At 41.3% G+C, this 20,514-nt stretch overlaps 1 protein-coding gene across 1 annotated transcript in view; it reads left to right on the top strand.

Annotated features, from left to right (window-relative positions):
• Nucleotides 1-19,115, top strand: part of LOC119782370 (protein mono-ADP-ribosyltransferase PARP14-like) — a 38,889-nt gene extending 19,774 nt beyond the window's left edge. The window contains exons 9-23 of the mRNA XM_038283315.1: nt 807-1,013; nt 1,126-1,201; nt 1,989-2,225; nt 2,354-2,575; nt 2,652-2,772; nt 5,050-5,205; nt 7,044-7,106; nt 7,211-7,396; nt 8,122-8,325; nt 8,558-8,682; nt 10,865-11,100; nt 11,185-11,456; nt 11,666-11,808; nt 17,945-18,119; nt 18,733-19,115. Coding sequence (XP_038139243.1) covers nt 807-1,013; nt 1,126-1,201; nt 1,989-2,225; nt 2,354-2,575; nt 2,652-2,772; nt 5,050-5,205; nt 7,044-7,106; nt 7,211-7,396; nt 8,122-8,325; nt 8,558-8,682; nt 10,865-11,100; nt 11,185-11,456; nt 11,666-11,808; nt 17,945-18,119; nt 18,733-19,013 — 2,704 coding nt within the window. The 3' untranslated portion in view covers nt 19,014-19,115. The remainder of the gene's footprint in view (nt 1-806; nt 1,014-1,125; nt 1,202-1,988; nt 2,226-2,353; nt 2,576-2,651; nt 2,773-5,049; nt 5,206-7,043; nt 7,107-7,210; nt 7,397-8,121; nt 8,326-8,557; nt 8,683-10,864; nt 11,101-11,184; nt 11,457-11,665; nt 11,809-17,944; nt 18,120-18,732) is intronic.
• The last annotated feature ends 1,399 nt before the right edge of the window (nt 19,116-20,514 follow it).

Here is a 20,514-nt window from a genome sequence, read left to right as displayed (position 1 = left end):
TTTTTTGTATTTGATCCATTCCAACTAAAACATAGTTTGACAAGAACACTGACTCCTAAGTAGATCAGTGCCAATTCAGCGGATGTGACATCGAGCGCATCCATGTTAAGTGGGCCCACCTTACAAACAATTGAGGCGTTTTATTCAAGATGAGCCTTTCATCTTCCCTGACACATAGCTCTGCTTTACTTCTCGAACGTCATTAATTTCTAGAGAGGGGTTAATTGATTGGACCACCTGAAATGAACCTCAGCCTTACATTGTTGTTTTTGTCCTTCTGCAATTAAATTTATGTGAATAGATGAAAATCTGGTCTAGATTTTAAGTGCCTGAAATTGTTTGTTTCTTTGTTAAACTTACGACAACGAGCTTACAATTTTGGATGAGCTTTTTGTACTTAGTTTTCAACTGTTATAAGGTTTCTATCTCACAGCGAAGAATGTCGTTTCTAAGTCTGGCTTTGCCCTCTGTTGGATTCTGACTAAAGCTTACTGGTGAAGGAATGGCAGGGGCAGGTTTCTATTGTTCAAGTCAATATAAAAATTTTATTCAATAGTTTATAGACATTTAACTGGCTAATTGATTATTTCTTTTATTAGATCCTAACTTTAAAACCTGAACTAAAACTTTTTTTTGTTGTTGATGTTGTGGGCTATAAATCAAACGTGGTTCTGTTGAAAAGTGAACATTAGTTGAACAATGTTGACTTTTGACGTTACCTATTTTAATACAGGAGCCCAATAAATAGTTATATGATCTGTGTCTGAAGTATTTAACCAAGAATAACCTTTGTTGTTAACATCCAGCGGACATCAGAGAGGAAAAGGGAGAGGTCAATGGTCTGGTAAAAGAAGAGGAGGAGAAGGAGATGGAGGAAGAGGAGGTGGAAGAGGAGGAGGAGGAAGGCGTGGAGGAAGAGGAGGAGGTAGAGAAGGAGGTGATCAAGGGAATTATCAGGCTAACTGGGGAGGTCATAACTCCAGAGAAGAGAACACATATGGAGACCGTGGAGGGTAAGATTTAGACTCTCTCTGAATTGTGTTGAAGGAATCCATGTGTTTAATTACAAAAAGTACAGAAACCTTGTGTGTAGTTATGTTGAAGATACTTTTGCGATGATTTTAGGCCAAGAGGGTTGGAGCAGATCACACCTGCTGGTCTGAAGATTGTTCTCTGCCAAGGAAACATCCAGGACCAAACTGTGAGTAGATCTAGGAACATATCTGTCCAGTGAAGATGGATAGATTTTTCTCTTCCAAAACCACATTATGAACTAATTGTTAAAGCAATTGAAAATAAACCATATATCTCCTGAGTATTTACATAAGTACAGAAGGGGCTGATTCTGTTTTCACACAGAGCTGTTCAAATGTTCTGATCTTAAAAATGACCTGAAGATCTGAGCAGACTCTCCAAGGAGGAAACGAGGATAAAGACAGTCAGCAGGAGTTTTTCTCTAGGCCTTTTTAGCACTGTTTTTTTAATGTAATAACTAACAACAAATTGGTTTAATTATCATCAAATAGGCATAATCCATGTCAGTGCAGATAGAGTCCGATCCTTCTGTTTGGCTGCAGATTTTTCCTTCAGAGAAAAGAACAAATCATTTTTCTCTGTTTTTAAACCAATTTTTTTTTTAGATATTTTTCATATTTGTTTATTTATTATTATTGATTTATTTACTCTGAAGCATCAGAGACATCCAGGTCCCTCTCTCTGAAAGTGGGTCTAAACTCAGTGTTTTCCTGAGTTAAGTTACTCCATGAACCAACTCTATTCAATAACAGGATTTCTTGTATTTATCCTGAGTCTGTCTCACCTTAAAGCTTTGACCTGACATGAGGAGTGTGTTAGACATGTTGTGTCGTCTGCTGGACGGTCCTATAAAAACTGGAGAGAACATAGTTCACGTATTTAGATCTATTTTCATTTCTAAATTCATAAATAATCTCATGACACGATGAATCTGCTGTGATCTTGGTCCACAGACCGACGTCATCGTAAACTCGGTGGCAGAGAACATGAACCTGAACCAGGGAGCTGTTGCCAAAGCCATCTCTGAGGCGGCAGGTGAAAACCTGCAGATGGCCATCCTCACTGAGGCTGGAGTTTCCACACTGCAGTTCGGGGACGTGGTCATCACTGACGGATTCAACCTCCAGTGTCAGAAGGTCTTCCATGCTGTTTGCCCATTTTGGAGCAACGGGGCCAGGCAGGCAGAGAAGGTGAGAGGTGGATCTGTAGACACTGCTGTAGAACCAACTCTGACAGATTATTAAAAGATGGAGGCACTGAAAAAAGTCCACCTGCATGTTAGTCCATCTTACCTTCTGTCTGTCCTCTACTTCTGCAGGAGTTAACAGACATCATCAGCTACTGTCTGGAGGAGGCAGAGAAGCAGAGGATGAAATCTCTTTCCTTCCCAGCACTTGGGACTGGAAACCTGAGCTTTCCCAAAGACGTGGTGTCCAAACTTCTGCTGAAGGAGATCCACTTGTTCAGTCGCAGCAGCTCACCTCGTTTCCTGAAGGAGGTGGTGATCGTGGTTCATCCCAGTGACCGTGAGACTGTTGCTGTAAGAAGATGTTTCTGTAGTTCAAGCAGTTTTAGGACAAACTATTACATAGACTGAGCTCATTGTGTTTTTTTAGTGTTTCACCAGAGAGTTTGGTGGTGAGACGACGCAAAGGAACGTCCAGCATGAAGCAGAGAGTTCAAACAGGAACAGATCTGCAGCTCAGCAGCAGCGTGGGCGATTTCAGCAGCCCTCCTGTAAGAAATCCTTGAATTATTTCACCCTTTTAGTGTCTTTAGAGGGCATTGATCTTGAACTGTTATTTTATTGTATTAGAATATGTTTTCAGATTTTTTTGTATACCTGAACCCTGTTAGATTATAAAAGAATTAGGGCAACAACTAAAGATTTTTTTGCAAACTGAGCAAACTGTCCATTACTTTTTTGATTAAGCGATTATTATCTGATAGCCAAAGATTCTTTAAAGAAGACTTTATGAAATTGAACCAGGTAAAACTCATGATTTTTCCACTCATGAGTTTTGATTGATTGATTTTCTATCTCATGCATTTATTTTGGGCTGTAGAGTAGAGGTAATCTGCATTATTATTTTTTTTATTTCGTCATTTTTTTCACTTAGTAGTTACTAAGAAAAGGTTTGATTTTCTTGCTTAAAGGAATAGTACACCCAAAACATGATTAGCCTTCATTTTCTACTCACCCCCATGCTGAACAACACTCTGGAGTACTTTTTTGATATCTCAAATGCATCTGGAGATCTGGGAGGCTTCTTGCTGTCTGCTGACATTCAAATAATGGAGGTCTATGGCGCCCGAGGCAGAAAGGTCCATAAAAGTCCACAAAAAACGTGTCAATATTCCTCCATACTGCTCGTCCAATGTATTCCAAGTGTTCTGAGTGGGTAGCATCCAGAATTTACTCGAAACGAAGTCATTTAGAATGTTTTTAGAGCATAAACAGTAGTGTATAGGATTTCCTGAAAGCGCGTTCACGACGCTACGGAAGCCGGCAGACCAAACCAGATGAAAGTGCGCATTCAGCGTCTGCTCTGACGATAATGCAAGCGTAGAAGAAGAAATGTGCTGTTTACCTGTGCAAAGAAAGAAACAACAAAAGAAAAATGTCTGAGGACTTCAGTGTTGAGGAAGAGCATGAGTTCTTTGCCAAGCTGAATGCGCTGGTTTGGTCTGCCGCGGTTTCCGTAGACTCGTGAACGCGCTTTCAGGAAATCCTATACACTACTGTTTATGCTCTAAAAACATTCTAAATGACTTTGTTTCGAGTAAATTATGGACACTACCCACTCAGGACACTTGGAATACATTGGACGAGCAGTATGGAGGAATATTGACACGTTTTTTGTGGACTTTTATGGACCTTTCTGCCTCGGGCGCCATAGACCTCCATTATTTGAATGTCAGCAGACAGCAAGAAGCCTCCCAGATCTCCAGATGCATTTGAGATATCAAAAAAGTACTCCAGAGTGTTGTTCAGCATGGGGGTGAGTAGAAAATGAAGGCTAATCATGTTTTGGGTGTACTATTCCTTTAAACTCTGTTTTTGCACCTTTCTCTAAGCCCTACTAATACAGTACCTTATTTTTTAATAATTGCAAATTACAGTGTATTTTTGGTCGTTAGAATATTACAGCTAAACATATATAATGTGGAATTAAAAAGAGTGTAGCTATTAATTTTCTCTGCCATAATCAGTGTAAACAATAATAAACTCTGAACATTGGTTATTGTTGTTTCTATTGTAATAAATTCACCAGATAAACATTTTTCCAGCCAATCCTCTAATGGCTATGATTTCTTTTTTTAAGTAAGATATCTCAAAATGAGCATCTAGATTATTTTCAAACACCGGATTATGTTCCTTCCTGTTAATAACCTGGAATCCATGACTTGTTATTTTTATAAGTTTCTTCTGGGTTTCATCTGGAGAGTAGACAGTAAACATTAGTCTTAAATATTTTCAACAGATTTTGAAAAAGCATCTCACATTCAAAACACTCTGAGACATCGGTCCCTTTTCAGATTTGGTCCTATATCTAACTCAAAATTAAATAGGTCAACAAAACAGGAAAGATTCTCGGATACTGTGCTAATTTAAAAGATGGGAAACATTTTAATTTCTATGCTCCCAAGATCTAAAACAAACCCCCCAAAAACCTGAGATGAACAGAAAATGTTGGTTCCTTTGAATCAAGACCGCTTCTTACCAATAAAGCCCAAGAAGTGGAACTTTTTATTTGCTTAAAGTAACATTCAATATTTCTTTATCTAATTTGATTATATTAATTATTGTTTAAATTTATTTTACTGCCTCAAAAAGCTCTTTGGAATTACCTTTTAAATTTTATCAAACCGTTGCTTGACTTGAATCTAAGTATTTAGGTTGTTTAGAGACCAGAAGTCAGCTCAGACCAATAAAATTTAGCTGTTTGATGCAACATTTATTTCCAACCAAAACAGAAAGTTTTTGTTCCATATGTGTTTTCTGTGTCTCAGCATCAGCCTCCTTCAGCACTGTCTCGTCTCCTTCCCTCGGCGTCTACAAGATGCAGATGGGTCAACTCACCCTTGAGGTGTCCTCGGGAGACATTACCAAGGAGGCCTGTGATGTCATCGTCAACTCCTCCAATCAGAACTTCAACCTTCAAGCAGGTGATTGGTGGCTTTAACTTAATAAGGAAGTTTGTTCTTTGAATTACTGGGTGCATTGATATGATTTGTGTTTAACCTGGATATCTGTTCAGATGATTAAATCGTAGAGAAAAAAACAACTTCAAACATTTCTGTTGGAAAACAGTCCATATGTTTCACCTATTGTTTAAATGTAGTCATGATGTGGAAGGCATTTCATGGTCTTTCACACTATTTTCCCTGTTTTTTTTGTTCTTTAAACTCCATTTTTTAAAACAGAAGAATATATCTTCTCTGCTGAACTGAAAAGTAACATTTTCTCATTTCAAACCTTATTGTCTTGTAGACGTGTTCACTTTACATTGCCATTAGTCTACTCTGAAGCTGACAAAAAGAGAATCTTACAGTGAAAGTTTTTTGCCTGACTTTTATGCCGTTAGATTGTTTTGAAATCAAGCAACATAAACAGAAATATGTGGGATTAAAGTTGCTTCTCTTTGATAATTTTTTCGTATTAAAATAATTAAAAAAGGGGACAGGAAGGGAAGATGCAGCTGGAAATACACAAGCAGATAATTGGTAAACAATAAACAATAGATAAATAAATGAACTTTATAACTGATGCAGACTTTATTTCATAAGAACTGAGGAATTAGATCTTATATCGAGGGTTTTAGGAAATTTGGTTTCTTAAAAATGAACTGAATCAAGATGTTAAAGTGCTAAAGGTAGAAAAGGTTTATTGATAATGAGATGAAATTGGATTCTGGTTTAATTTCTGTTAAAATCTGTCTGCTCTTCATGTAGGTTTCAGGTTCCTAGATTCAATTAAAGCTTCTTACTTAATCTTCTTATCTTTATTATCCCAGCTCAGTCATTTAACACCAACCTGTCACTGATAAACACAGAGGTTTGGACCTTGGACTTTCTTTTCCTGTTAGATCCTTCTATAAGACCTCAGTTGCTTTTTCTCAGAAGTTCCAAAGAAACCTTTATTTCACACCAAATTTAATAAAACCCCAAAACTGCTCTGAAGTCATGGTTTAGTTGTTTAAGAGGGGATCATTTTAACCTAGTAATTCATGTTGAAAATCCTAAACTGTTGAAAATTATTCAATCCCGAACCAGGCCAAGCTCCAGCATCTCTAAAGAAAGGTGTTGATGGCAGCAGCACAGCTGATATTTCTCTCCATGATGGAGTCACAGACAAACAGGAACAGACCAGATGAAGCTACTATGAGAAAAAGCAGTGAGAGCAGAACGTTCAACTAAGATTGGACTAATAAACTCTGCAGGATGGGAGACTAGAGATAGAATGAAGCAGAATGATGAAAAAGGGGTCCCTATGTCCTCCAGCAGTCTAAGCCTATAGCAGCATAACTATAGAGATAGCTCAGGATAACCTGAGCCACTCTAACTAGAAGCTTTATCAAAAAGGAAAGTTTTAAGCCTAGCCAAGTAGACAGGGTGTCTGCCTCATTGACTAAAACTGGTAGTTGGTTCCACAGGAGAGGAGCCTGAGAACTAAAAGATCTGCCTCCCATTCTACTTTTAGAAATTCTAGGAACCACTAGTAAACCTGCAGATTGAGAGCGAAGTGCTCTGTTAGGAACATAAGGAACAATACAACATATGCAATAGTCCAGCTTTGAAGTAACAAAGGCATGGAATAGTTTCTCAACTGATTATAAGGAATATTAGGAATTAGATCTGGAAAACTAGAAACGGTAGATAACTTTAGATTTAATTAATTAAAACTGGATTATTTTACACATCATTGCTGATCAAACACAACAGCAGGGTGTAGAGACATGTCACTGATTAAGTTTAGCTAATCATTTTTTTTTCATATTTCTCAGGAGTTTCCAAGGCCATCTTGGACAGCGCTGGACCAACAGTTGTGATGGAGTGTGCACAGATGGGTGCGTTTCTACTGTTAAATCTTTTGTTAAATGACATGTTTTTAGTGGGTTTTTTTCAATAAGGTTTTCAAGATTTTGTGATATAACGTGTTTCATTTCTACAGTGAATTCTCCGGGCTATACACCTCGTGGGATGATCATGACCACAGCTGGTCTGCTCCCCTCCAGAAACATCATCCATGTAGTCGGTCAGAATGATGCTGTAAAGATTAAAGAGATTGTTCAGGCAGTCCTGAAGCTCTGTGAGGAGAACAAGTTCAGCTCAGTCGCCTTCCCAGCTCTAGGAACAGGTCTGTGATAATAAAGTTTGGTCTTACTTTTCATACATCATACTGGGACTGCAACAAAAAGCTTGTTCTTTTTAATTATGAACTACATCATTGTGTATATAATTTTTACTTTGTTGCCATTTTCTTTTCTTTCTGCATTAAAACATAGTAATAATCTGTCAGTTCCAAAATAACACAAATTCCCTGCATTAAACACAAACATTAGTTTGTAGAACATATTAAAAGGTAGAATTGTTACTTTTTCCTCAAACACTGTTTACCTTTCTTTTTTTTTTACTTTTAAAAAACATAAACCCAGTTCACCATAAAACATATTAATTTGTCTCATAAAGACATTGAAGTGCTGTTATCATGGACAAGCCCCCAAATGTCTACAGGTGAAGTTGTTATAGGATTATGCCTTACTGCATCCTTACAGAGTTTCCAGGAGTGGTTTAGGAGTATTTTAGAGTCACATCTGTTTTGCTGTTTGTAGTGGCAGCAACTGTAAAGGTGTCCATAAACAGCAAAAAATTTAGAAAAAAAAAAAGATCTTTAATGTCCTATAATGATAATTTAAGACTTTGGTTTATAAATGTAGGTTTTTTTTCTGAGCTTGTTGCTCATCAGCTTTTTGATGTTCAAGCAAAGCCAGATGGTTGTTTTACAATAAAAGCAGGTTTAAATAGACAGATTTCAATCCTCATCAACTTCATCAGTTCTGTCGGTCTTCATGTCTCTTGCAGGCCAGGGAGGTGTCAGCCCATCGGCGGTAGCCGACGCCATGGTGGGTGCAGTGGTGGACTTTGTGAGGAAGAAGCACCCGAAGTTTGTTTCTAGTGTGAAGGTCCTGATCTTTCAGGCCGCCATGATCACTGATTTTCACAACAGCATGAAGAAAAGGCAGGGAGAAGAGGTGGAGGAAAAGAGCATTTTCAACCACATCAAAGGTATAATCCTGTTTTTAAATATCTTCATATCATTTGTAAACAAATCTGTAAAACAGGAGGTGGATCCTAGTGAAAGTTTTGGTTTGGATTTAAAGTTGCAGTGGGCATCTACATCACCAGAAAATATTACTTAATCCTATTTAAGTCTTTGCCGTTAAACAGAAATTGTAAAAAAAAAAAAAAAGTATAGTAATCTCACATGACAAAAATGTTCTATCTAATCTAATTTCAGATTCATTCTCTTCATTTACTGCATTACTTGGATTTGGTACAGAGCAGAGAGGCAGTACCAACTTTGTTCTGGAGAAAGAGGAGTTTGAGCCGGCAGTTTTTCAACTTTGTGCTGACAACCAACGGGTTCGTATGACAACATCTGTGTTACTAACGGGAAATCATTTATTGTCTTTAACAGTTCATTAAAGGGCCTGATCATTTTAATGAAGAAAAGGTCTTATTAACAAGAATAAGATCAGTGGTTTTTATTCAAGTACCATCTATCAGTCCCTACAAGAGAGTATAGATGGATTTTTGTTCTACTCAAAGGATTTTACCAACTACTGAAAGATCCGGCTAAGAGCTGGTAGGGATTAGGGATTTGAATGCAGCTTTGTCATGATTTTATCAAGAACTCGGACCCACATGCAGATTAACCAGTCCAGAGAGGCAAGGGAAAAAGTTTAACAGGTTTATTGAGAAGTTTGGTGGAGATTCCAGTGTTGCTCTGAACACTGCTCGACCAGAACTGAAAGGTGAGGGGAAGACACTGCGGTTAGTTCAGGTTCAGTGGGAGAATTGATTCTCGAACTTGAAGAGGAGAAAAGGTTGGAAGACTCAAGTTTCCAGAGATTAGGTTGACTCTTACTTCCGGTGTTTGTCTCATACGGTGGAGGGCGGAACAGGGATACCCAGAATACGGTTGCTAGTTGTTGAACAGAGAACGACTGACTGCCACTCAGATTTCCTGCGGTACTTGAACGGACTGTTGTGCAGATGAATCCCTTGCTCAGTGTGAAGCTCAAACGTTTCCTCGGGGAAAAGTGGATCCAAACCTCGGTTTGTTTCCTCAACTCTGTTTGAAGCTCAGTAGATCCTTCCAGGGAGAGAAGGTCCGAAAAATCCAGTTTGCAGGATTATTTCCTGCCGTGAGGCCAAGACAAAAAACAATGTTAAGACTCAGGTTGAAAAAAAACTCAGTTTGACTCAGCAAACCTTAGCTTGGTTAGAGTACCCAAAACCGGCAAACACTCTAGCACCGAGGTAGTGACAGTCAGCAGCTTAAGAACACTCCGTTAACGAGGTAACCCCTTGCAGGTGTGTGAGGAGAAGAATCAGAACCAGGCACCGCCTGGTGGAGGAAAGAAGACAAACACACAAAAACACAGACCACACAGACAGGAGTCCTAACAAGCTTAACAAAAACAAGAATGGAACAGAAAGAGACATGTTGAATAACCTTAAACCTGAAGGAGTCCTTTACAAAATATCTCACATTGGAAAAATGTGTTTCATGTATCATAAGATAAGCCTTAGACACAGGCTCGTTCAGCAAATGTGCAACTCGAGTCATACCTTTGTGCAATATAGAAACAAAATTAACTCACATTCAGGTTTTAAAAGGGTGGATATGAGGAATAGAAGGGATAATGTTTTTCCCAGCACATCTTCAAAGAATTCCAATTAATGGGACTAATTGCTTGTGCTGTAAGATGATATGTTGATGACTATCTACAAACATTGTGTGACCAAGTGATTAAACTTGACACAACACAACATACATGAATAAAGGAATGAAAATACCAAAACTGGATAACTATAAAAGATCAAATGTCATAAAACGTGGAACAGTTGTCTTTGTCTCCTGCTTAACAACCACCCCTTAAAAAATTCACCCCTAATAAAGAAGGAGCAGCAGTCATATTTATGAAATAACCTTTGAATACGTAAGACAATTTTAAGTTCAGTCATAATAGTTTCAGTTTTAGTTTAACTGGATAAATTCCTCTAAGATTTTGCTGTATTACTCTGAGCTGCCCCACACAGCTGTATTTTTCTCTGGTAATTTCTTCTACTGTTGTTATCACAGTCGTAGTTATTACAGTCCAAACATGTCCCTGTGTGCACAAAATCTCCATTCTCTATTACTGTACAAGTGCCTCCTTTTGGTCACAATGACCGCAAAAAGTTATGCATGTGAGTTTGTCTTTAAAATGTACTAAATATAGATTCTCATAAAGATTTGTTGTGTGGGTGCAAACCAAAGTGCACATCTTTGAATACACACAAACCTTTAGAGGATTAGGCCAATGAAAGTGTCACTAAGCTAAAAGCGTGCTGATAAAGATGTTCCCCTGATTTTAGCTGTTTCATTTAAAGTGGAGGAAGGAAAATCCAACAAATTGTACAGTAAATCCTGCTCTTTCATGAACTTGTGTCAATTAGGAACCTGAAGTATCAGTCAGCTTATCTTCCTGTCAGCCTGAGAGATACTAAAACTAAACCTGGGCTGTAATGTTGACGGTTTTCTGTCTTTTCCTCACAGAATTTGGGCCTGGCCAAGAAGAAGATCAATGATCTTATTCTACTGGAGCAGGCCCAGAGAACCATTGATGACCAGTACATTAACCAGTTAAGTCAAGAGGACATCAAAGAGCTGAATTCCCTTCAGAAGAAGCTGACAGTGAGCATCCGTCTGGAAAGAGGACGGGAAGACCAGGAGCCCAGGATCCACCTGGAGGGTCTGACTAGAGATGTCTTAACAGCCGATTCAGACATCAGGTCAGCAAACAGATACAATCCTTGATGAAGCTGTCAGCCATTAACTTATTATTTGGTGTAATTGGAATTTTTGGTGCGACTTAGGAACATCATCCGGAAGGTGGAGAGAAGTGAGAACTTGAGGAGCAGAGCCCTACTGGTGAGGGGGCTGGTAGAGTGGAAGTTCCTAAAACAAGATGGGTCAATGGAGTCCTTTGACATCTACACCAACCTCCAGCTTGAAGAAGCATTTGAGAAGAAACAAAATGTGAAGATTAAAATAAAAAATGAAACATTCAATGCTGATCCAGGGCTTAAAAGGGCTGTTTCCTCCAAGAGACAGAAGCAGATAGAGCTGATGAGAAAAGACTTGAAAGGTGAGATTATCTGTGAACCTGATTAGACAGCCTTATTAGATATTTACCAGATTATTGGATTAGGAGAAGGGAAATTACAACCAGATTCAAAGGTCACAAATTTATAAAAAATAAAATAAAATAGAAGCCAAACACAAGTTATTTAAGTAAATGTATTATTATCTATTTCCTTTGTTTACAATGCATGAAAAGCTCTTTTTTTCCTGTAGCCAATGATGCTCCACTGCCTCAACACTGGGAAGACATGAAGGACATCATTGTGAAGCGGGTTCCCCTGACTGCTGGATCTCAGGAATACAAAGATGTGGTAGCAGAAGTCACCAAAAATGGACTTACTTTGAACATCATACAAGTAGGTTTTCCTTTAGAACATCAAACATGTTCCAGAATGGAGGCTTTAAAGAGGAATGTTAAGCTGAGTGCAGTTCTGTCCCAGAGCTTGGTAGCTTAATTATCATCTCAAAGTAAACTTCAGATAAGAATGTATGGTTGTGTTTCTTTGTTGTTGTTTTTTATTTGATGAGTTGGCCACCTCTTCAATATTGGCCCCCAATGAACACAGGTGCTGAACCCCCAAAGCCACCCTGCTACGAAACAGATTTAGTTCAACATTGAGTCCTAACATGAGATCTTAGTTTACCCATCCTTGGTCAGAGTACCAACTACGGATAATAAACAATAATTATAATAATTGAACTGTATTGATCTCACGTTGGAGAACTTACCTCTGCATTTAACCCATCCCCTTGGGGAGCATTGGGCTGCCATCACGGATCTTGCTCAGAGACCCAGAGTGCAGGGTGTGGAAGTGGAGCTCGAACTCAGAACCTCTGGATTCCAAGCTCTATGCCCTATTATTTTTAACACGTTTAACATGTTTTTCAATTACAGAAATAATAATAGTCTATCTTTCAGTAAAAGCAAACTGTTGCTCTTATGAAAAAGGATAAAAGATAATAAAATGTTCTTGCTGTTTATATGAACTGCATTAGTGAATGATGGTTACATGTAAATTAATGAAATTCTGCATTTAACTTTAAATAAAGAAGACTTGGATGCTTCCAACCTCTAATATTCAATGTGGTGTTATTAGCTCTATTTAGAGAAACTATTAAGATGAAGAGATGTAAAGAGTATAACTTAGTATTGTCATGATGGGTTCACTGAAGGCGACCCAGTTATGCAGAACACCACTGACGGACACAAGGATGAAGAGTTCAACAGTTTATTAAAGCACAAACACACAGAATGTACTGATTCTGGTTCGGGGCCTGGATACTGGTTCACCGGAGTCTGCGTGAGAGACAGCACAGTTAGCGGTTTGCTGGCAGGGTTTTACTTCCAGAAGTTCACTGATTGTACCTTGAGGGTTCTTGAGGTTAACTTTGGGAGAGTCACTGTTGGTTCTGGAGAAGGGTTCATCAGCAGAGTCCGTTAGCTGCTTCAGCGTCTCACGTCTTGTTAGAACAGACCTTGGCTTGGAAGTCCCAGCTCAGTCCTGAGCTGCTTGAGGTTTCTCAGAGGGATCTTCAGGGTTTGGCTCAGAGGGTCAGCTCGGCAGGTTAGCTCTTCCAGAGCTTTCTCAGAGGAGACACAGGTTTCCTGGAAGACAGAGATAATAGTTAGAATCCAGACTGGATTCAAAGTCATGGAGATACTCAGAGAATCTAGGCTTTAGCGCTGACCAACTGGAACAACACTGTGGCGTTGAGGCAAGGTCTGAAGACAGCTTAAGTAGTGGATCCTCTGATGATCTTGACGAGCTGCAGCTGTGCAGGGGGCTCCCTCAGAGGATCCACGGCGGACTCTGCTGGAGAAAGATGGGATTTCTCCAGCTCCCAACAGTACCCCCCCCCTCAACGACCGCCCCTTGGCGGTCCGGAAGAGGTAGATGGGCGGGAACTCTCGTACTCCTCGATGAGTGCAGGATCGAGGATGTACGAGCCTGGGACCCACTGGCGATCCTCCGGTCCGTAGCCCTCCCAGTCGACGAGGTACTGCCATCCGCGACCTCGTCGACGGGAGTCCACGATGCGGCGCACTGTGAAGGCCGGATGGCCATCGACCTCCAGGGCGGGTGGTGGGGAGTCGGACGGTGGGCACAAAGGGCTCGAAGAAACAGGCTTGATCTGGGACACGTGGAACGTAGGGTGGATTCGGAGGGACTGAGGTAGTTGGAGACGAACAGCTGAGGGGTTGATGACTCGAGTGATCCTATAGGGTCCGATGAATCTTGGGGAGAGTTTTCGAGACATCCCCTTGAGGGGGATGTCTCGAGTGGAGAGCCATACCTCCTGGCCCTCAGAGTACTCGGGGGCGGGACGTCTCCTGGCGTCAGCGAAGCGTTTAACAGACACTGATGACTGGTTGAGTGTGGCGATGGTCTCCCTCCAAATCCTCTGGCAACGGCGGATGTGTTGATTGACGGACAGCACCGATATCTCTCTCTCATCTGCGGGAAATAGAGGTGGTTCATACCCGAGACTGACCTGGAATGGGGATTGTCCAGTGGATGCAGATCTGAGGGAGTTATGGGCATATTCAATCCATGGGAGAAATTGGCTCCAATCCAAGGGGTTGTTCGATGTGAGGCAGCGAAGGGTGGATTCCAACTGTTAGTTCATGCGCTCGGTCTGACCATTCGATTGGGGGTGGTAACCTGAGGTGAGAGAGGGTTTGCAGCCGAGCGCAGAGCAGAATGCCTTCCATACCTGGGAGATGAATTGAGGACCTCTGTCCGAGAGGATCTCTTGGGGGATGCCGTGAAGCCGGAAAACATGTTTAATGAGGAGCTGAGCTGTCTGGAAGGCCGTGGGAAGCTTTCTGAGGGGAACAAGGTGGCAGGACTTCGAGAAGCGGTCAACAATGGTGAGTATAGTGGACATACCTCGTGAGACAGGGAGACCGGTGACAAAATCAATGGCGATATGGGACCAGGGACGCGAGGGAACAGGAAGTGGTTGAAGCAGGCCAGAAGGAGGTTGGTGTGAGGCTTTGTTACGGGCACATGTGGGGCAAGCCAACACATACTCCTTTTCGTCCTTGTGGAGAGAGGGCCACCAGAAGCGTCTGGAGATGAGAGCTACTGTTCTACTGACTCCAGGATGAGGAGAGAATTTGGTGGCATGCAGCCACTGGATAAGACGGGACCTGACAGAAGATGGAACATATGTACGGTTAGATGGACCGTTACCTGGATCGGGTTCAGTGGCCAGGGCTGAGTTGATGAGGTCAGTTATCTCCCAGTTGACCACTCCCACTGTACATGAAGCTGGAAGGACTGGTTCAGGTGTCTCGGGATGATCGACGGAGTAGAGACGAGAGAGAGAATCGGGCTTCACGTTCTTGGATCCGGGTCTGTAGGAGATAATTAGGTTGAACCGAGAAAAGAAGATTGACCACCTGGATTGGCGAGGATTAGCCTGTTTGGTGGACTGGATGTAAGCCAGGTTCTTGTGGTCTGTCCATACAAGAACCGGGTGCTCAGCTCCCTCCAGCCAGTGCCTCCATTCTTCCAGTAGTCTCTGTAAGACAAGACGGACATGTTTCTTGTGTTCATCGAGGTCCTTGGAGTAAATGAGAATGTCATCAATGTACACGAAAACAAACACGTTGAGAAAGTCTCTGAGAACATCATTTACTAGGGCCTGGAAGCAGGCTGGGGCGTTAGTTAGACCAAAGGGCATTACAAGGTATTCGAATTGGCCCAAGGGTGTTTTGAAGGCAGTTTTCCATTCATCGCCCTCACGGATCCTAAGGAGATTATAAGCGTTTCTTAAATCCAACTTAGAAAACACTGTTGCTCCCTGTACAGGTTCAAAAGCAGAGGCGAGAAGAGGCAGTGGGTATTTGTTTTTAATTGTAATCTGGTTCAAACCTCGATAGTCAATACAAGGTCTCAGGGAACCATCCTTCTTACCCACGAAGAAGAACCCGGCGCCCAATGGAGAGGATGATGGGCGAATTATTCCAGCAGCTAATGATTCATTGATGTATTTTTCCATCGTTTCTCTTTCAGGCTTGGAAATGTTATACAATCTGCTCCTAGGAAGAGGAGCACCAGGTAAAAGTTCTATGGCGCAATCGTATGGTCTGTGTGGAGGTAGGGACGTCGCACTGACCTTACTGAAGACAGGGGCTAAGTCATGGTACTCAGGGGGAACTGAAGAAAGGTCAGGAGAGTCCATTTCCCCCCCACCTCTAGGAGACCCCACCATAGGGGCAGCAGAACGAAGGCATGTTTCGTGGCATGTAGTGGACCATGATTCCAGATGACGTTCAGTCCAGTTTATGTGAGGATTATGCTTCTCCAACCATTCGAACCCGAGCACCAGCGGGGAACATGCAGAGGGAAAAACAAAAAATGTTATTGTCTCTCGGTGGTTACCTGACAGAAGTAGCTAGAGGGTTTGAGTTTGGTGGGTAACTCGATGGAGTCTTTTTCCATCTATGGCGGATACACTGAGAGGCTGAGAAAAGGGAATGGTTTTAATCTGGAGTTGCTGGACGAGGTTAGAGTCGATTAGGTTACGTTCACAGCCTGAGTCGATGAAAGCAGAAAAAGAGAGGCTTTGATTAGCACAGAAAAGCGTGGCAGGCAGTAACAGTCGAGGAGATTTCTTTGTGTTTATTTGGCCCGCCAGACTCCTCAGATCCTCTGGCGGGCCCCTGCTTTTGATTTTGCCGGGCAGGAAGCGATGAAGTGTCCACTCTCACCACAGTAGATACATAGTTTGCTTAGAAAACGCCTTTGTCTCTCCTCTGGAGTGAGCCTGGTGTGTCCCACCTGCATGGGTTCGACATCCCTTTCGCCCGAATGTGAGGCCAGAACAGGCAACGGTAGAGACTGGGGCTTAGACCTCTGAATGGGCAACTGCTCTGTAGAGGGAGAACAAACAGTCAAGTTATGAGAGGCAGAAGAAATTGTACCCTGCTTCTTAGAACTGTTTCTGGCTCGAATTCTATTATCTAATCTGATGGAGAGGCGAATTAAATCTTCGAGGGTAGCAGGTTCGTCGAGGGTTGCGAGTTCATCTTTAATGTGCTCGTTTAATGCCATGAAAAAGGCTCCTTTCAAGGCGCTTTGGTTCCATCCGGAAGCTGCCGCTTTAACCCGGAAGTTAATAGAAAATTCAGCCACTGAAGAATTTCCCTGTTTTAGGTTGAAAAGAGCTCTAGAATCAATAGTTTGGTCAGTTTCCTGGTTGAAGACCTGGGTAAATTCAGAAATGAAATCAGAGTAGTAGCAATTTAAACTATCGTCAGCGGCAAATCTTGCCTGAGCCCATTCCAAGGCTCTTCCTGTTAACTGAGAGAGAATGAAAGTTATCCGAGGAAAAACAGCCAGGGGAGTTCTGGAAAATCAACCGACATTGAAATAAAAATCCTTTGCAATCCTTCATGTTACCAGAGAATCTTTCTGGGAGACTAGGACGGAACTCGTTTGACGTCACTGCCGGTGACCTCGGAGGTGGAACTGGACCCGGAAATGCTTGTGGTGGAGCATTAGCGCTGTTCAGGAAATTAGCACAGCTCTGTAGCATTTGGTCATGAGTGCCAACTAGACGATATAACTCACGGAGTGTTTGGGTTTGTCCCTGAATTTGGGCATCCTGCTCCTCCAGTCGACGGGTGAGGTGATCTGCTGGGCCTTGAGTTTGGCCGCAGTGTTCTGTCATGATGGGTTCACTGAAGGCGACCCAGTTATGCAGAACACCACTGACGGACACGAGGATGAAGAGTTCAACAGTTTATTAAAGCACAAACACACAGAATGTACTGATTCTGGTTCGGGGCCTGGATACTGGTTCACCGGAATCTGCGTGAGAGACAGCACAGTTAGTGGTTTGCTGGCAGGGTTTTACTTCCAGAAGTTCACTGATTGTACCTTGAGGGTTCTTGAGGTTAACTTTGGGAGAGTCACTGTTGGTTCTGGAGAAGGGTTCATCAGCAGAGTCCGTTAGCTGCTTCAGTGTCTCACGTCTTGTTAGAACAGACCTTGGCTTGGAAGTCCCAGCTCAGTCCTGAGCTGCTTGAGGTTTCTCAGAGGGATCTTCAGGGTTTGGCTCAGAGGGTCAGCTTGGCAGGTTAGCTCTTCCAGAGCTTTCTCAGAGGAGACACAGGTTTCCTGGAAGACAGAGATAATAGTAAGAATCCAGACTGGATTCAAAGTCATGGAGATACTCAGAGGATCTAGGCTTTAGCGCTGACCAACTGGAACAACACTGCGGCGTTGAGGCAAGGTCTGAAGACAGCTTAAGTAGTGGATCCTCTGATGATCTTGATGAGCTGCAGCTGTGCAGGGGGCTCCCTCAGAGGATCCACGGCGGACTCTGCTGGAGAAAGATGGGATTTCTCCAGCTCCCAACAAGTATTAGTATTTACTTTATTACATGAACTTATAACACACCGTAATGAAAGACATCTACTAACTACAGATCTATGATCTCATCTCAGATTAATGAACGTGTTTTAAAATGTGTTTGCAGATCGAACGGATCCAAAACACGACTCTCTGGCATAGCTACTTGCTCCTGAAGAAACAAATGGAGGTGAAGAACAAGCACACCAACAATGAAAAGCTGCTGTATCACGGCACCGGGGCAACTTCCATTGACATGATCAACACTAAGGGCTTCAACCGGAGCTACGCAGGACAACATGGTAAAAGCCTTTACTGGATATTAAATTAAAAAGACTGATTGCAAAAACTTTTAGTTATTTTACTCTTTTAAGGGCCCTTTTAAGTAGTGTTATACCGATACCAATATCAGACGGGTCCCCGATACTGCCCTAAAATGGTGGTATCGGTATCGGCGAGTACCAACAAATGGGGCACCGATACCATTTTGAGAGCCATAAGTTTATTCAACTATTGTCACCCATTCCTGGTAGGCAATAAAAAGTTCTACTGGATTCACTTTGTATTAGATTTTTTTCCTGCTTCACAAAGGTAGGCAGCAGCTTGTCAAACCCATGATGGCTATTATTTTACATTATTATGGTATTGGTATCGGCCGATACTGCACAGCCAGGTATCGGGGCCAAAAAATGGCATCGGCGCAACACTACTTTTAAGCTTTTTAGTTCCATCTTATAAGGTGGACCACAGGGCTTTATATTTAGACTCATTCTTCTGTTTCATTTATTCTTTGGTTTAATTTTAATGATTGTATAGACTATTATATAATTATATATAATATTCTGACCTCTTAATATTTCAGTACTGACATTTATCTCCATATCCATGAGATGTTTTCTGTTTCATGTCCTGCAGGTGCCGCATATGGTAATGGCTCTTACTTTGCTGTTGATCCTGCATATTCAGCTGGAGGTTATGCTAAACCAGACACTCTGGGTCATAAACGCATGTACCAGGCCCGGGTTCTCGTTGGAGACTACACTCAAGGAAGATCTGGCATGATCGCCCCCCCAGCCAAATCTGGCACTAGTGCAGACCTTTATGACAGTGTAACTGACAATGCGAATAATCCCTCAATGTTTATTATTTTCCATGATACTCAGGCATATCCAGAATATCTGATCACATTCAGATAAGAGTTCTACACTTCTGAAACAATTCTGATAACAATAATCTCTGTCTTACTATAACTGTTCTACTGTAGCTAAAAAACTGAAATATATTGTTATGAGTCACTGAAAAAACTTCTGTAATTTTCTTCAAAACAAAATAAAGAAGAAGAAATTTTACTTTTTGATCTGTTTCTGATTTTTCTACCTTGCAAGGAAGATGAATTGAGACAAGTTTATGACTTCACAAACTCCAGAAACGCAGAATACAGAAGGGTTTTGAACCAAGTGGGTCGTGTATGATGTCAACCGGAAGTGGCATGGTGAATCAAAACAAACCTGGTTCCTCTTGTTTGAACCAGAATACGTCAATTCAATTTCATTAACCAAAAGATCTGCCTCCCATTCTACTTTTAGAAATTCTAGGAACCACTAGTAAACCTGCGGATTGAGAGCGAAGTGCTCTGTTAGGAACATAAGGAACAATCAGATCTCTGATATAAGATGGAGCTTGGCCATTTAAGGCTTTATATGTGAGAAGGAGGATTTTAAACTATATTCCGGATTTAACAGGAAGCCAATGAAGGGAAGCCAGGATAGGAGAGATATGATCTCTCTTTTTAATTTTCATCAGAACTCTGGCTGCAGCATTTTGGATCAGCTGAAGGCTTTTAACTACAGTTAGTGGACTTCCTGATAGTAAAGAATTACAATAGTCCAGCCTTGAAGTAACAAATGCATGGACTAGTTTCTCAGCATCACCCCTGGACAGGAGATTTCAAATTTTTTTGCAATATTCCTCTTGAAACCTCTTTGATATGGGATTTGAATGACAGGTCCTGTTTAAAAATAACATTTAATTTATTATCTGTTACGATCCGGTTCAGCCAGGAAAAAGGGAAGTAACATTAAAGAAACCCTGGTGGAAAGGTTTTAACAATTTAAGGATTTATTGTTTGGAGTTTCTCACAAAATAAAAAAAGGGGTAACAATTAATAATCAAAACGTAGGGACTCTCAACAACTTAACCCAACAAAAATGATCTCTCAAAACAAGTTAAACAAAACAAAAATACAAATCTCTACCAGGTGCAGTCAATTTGATCAGGCCTCTGAAAAAAATGAAAAAAACACAAACACAGAAAAGGCCACTGGCCGTAACATTATCTGAAATAAGTTTAATCCCATCCAAATGAAGTGATTGACTAATCAGCTTCTTTATCAAAGACTCTGGTCTAGAGACTTCTGTTTTTTCTGCATTCAGGAGCAGAAAGTTAAGAGTCATCCAGATTTTTAGGTCTTCAAGACGTGCCTGTAATCTATGTAATGGGTTAGCTTCATCTGGATTTATAGACAGATATAACTGGGTTTCATCAGCATAACAGTGGAAATTAATCCCATGCTTTCTTGTAATTATACCGATTGGGAGCATATATATAGTAAAGAGAATTGGTCCTAGGTGTGATCCCTGTGGCACTTCACAGGTAACCTTTGAGCATGAAGAAGATTTAACAATGTGAACAAACTGA

Source organism: Cyprinodon tularosa, unplaced genomic scaffold (genome assembly GCF_016077235.1).
Source record: "Cyprinodon tularosa strain WSP-4 unplaced genomic scaffold, ASM1607723v1 ctg192, whole genome shotgun sequence".
NCBI lineage: Eukaryota > Metazoa > Chordata > Actinopteri > Cyprinodontiformes > Cyprinodontidae > Cyprinodon > Cyprinodon tularosa.
The sequence above is the reverse complement of the archived record's forward strand: the minus strand, read 5'-3'. Positions and strand labels throughout refer to the sequence as shown.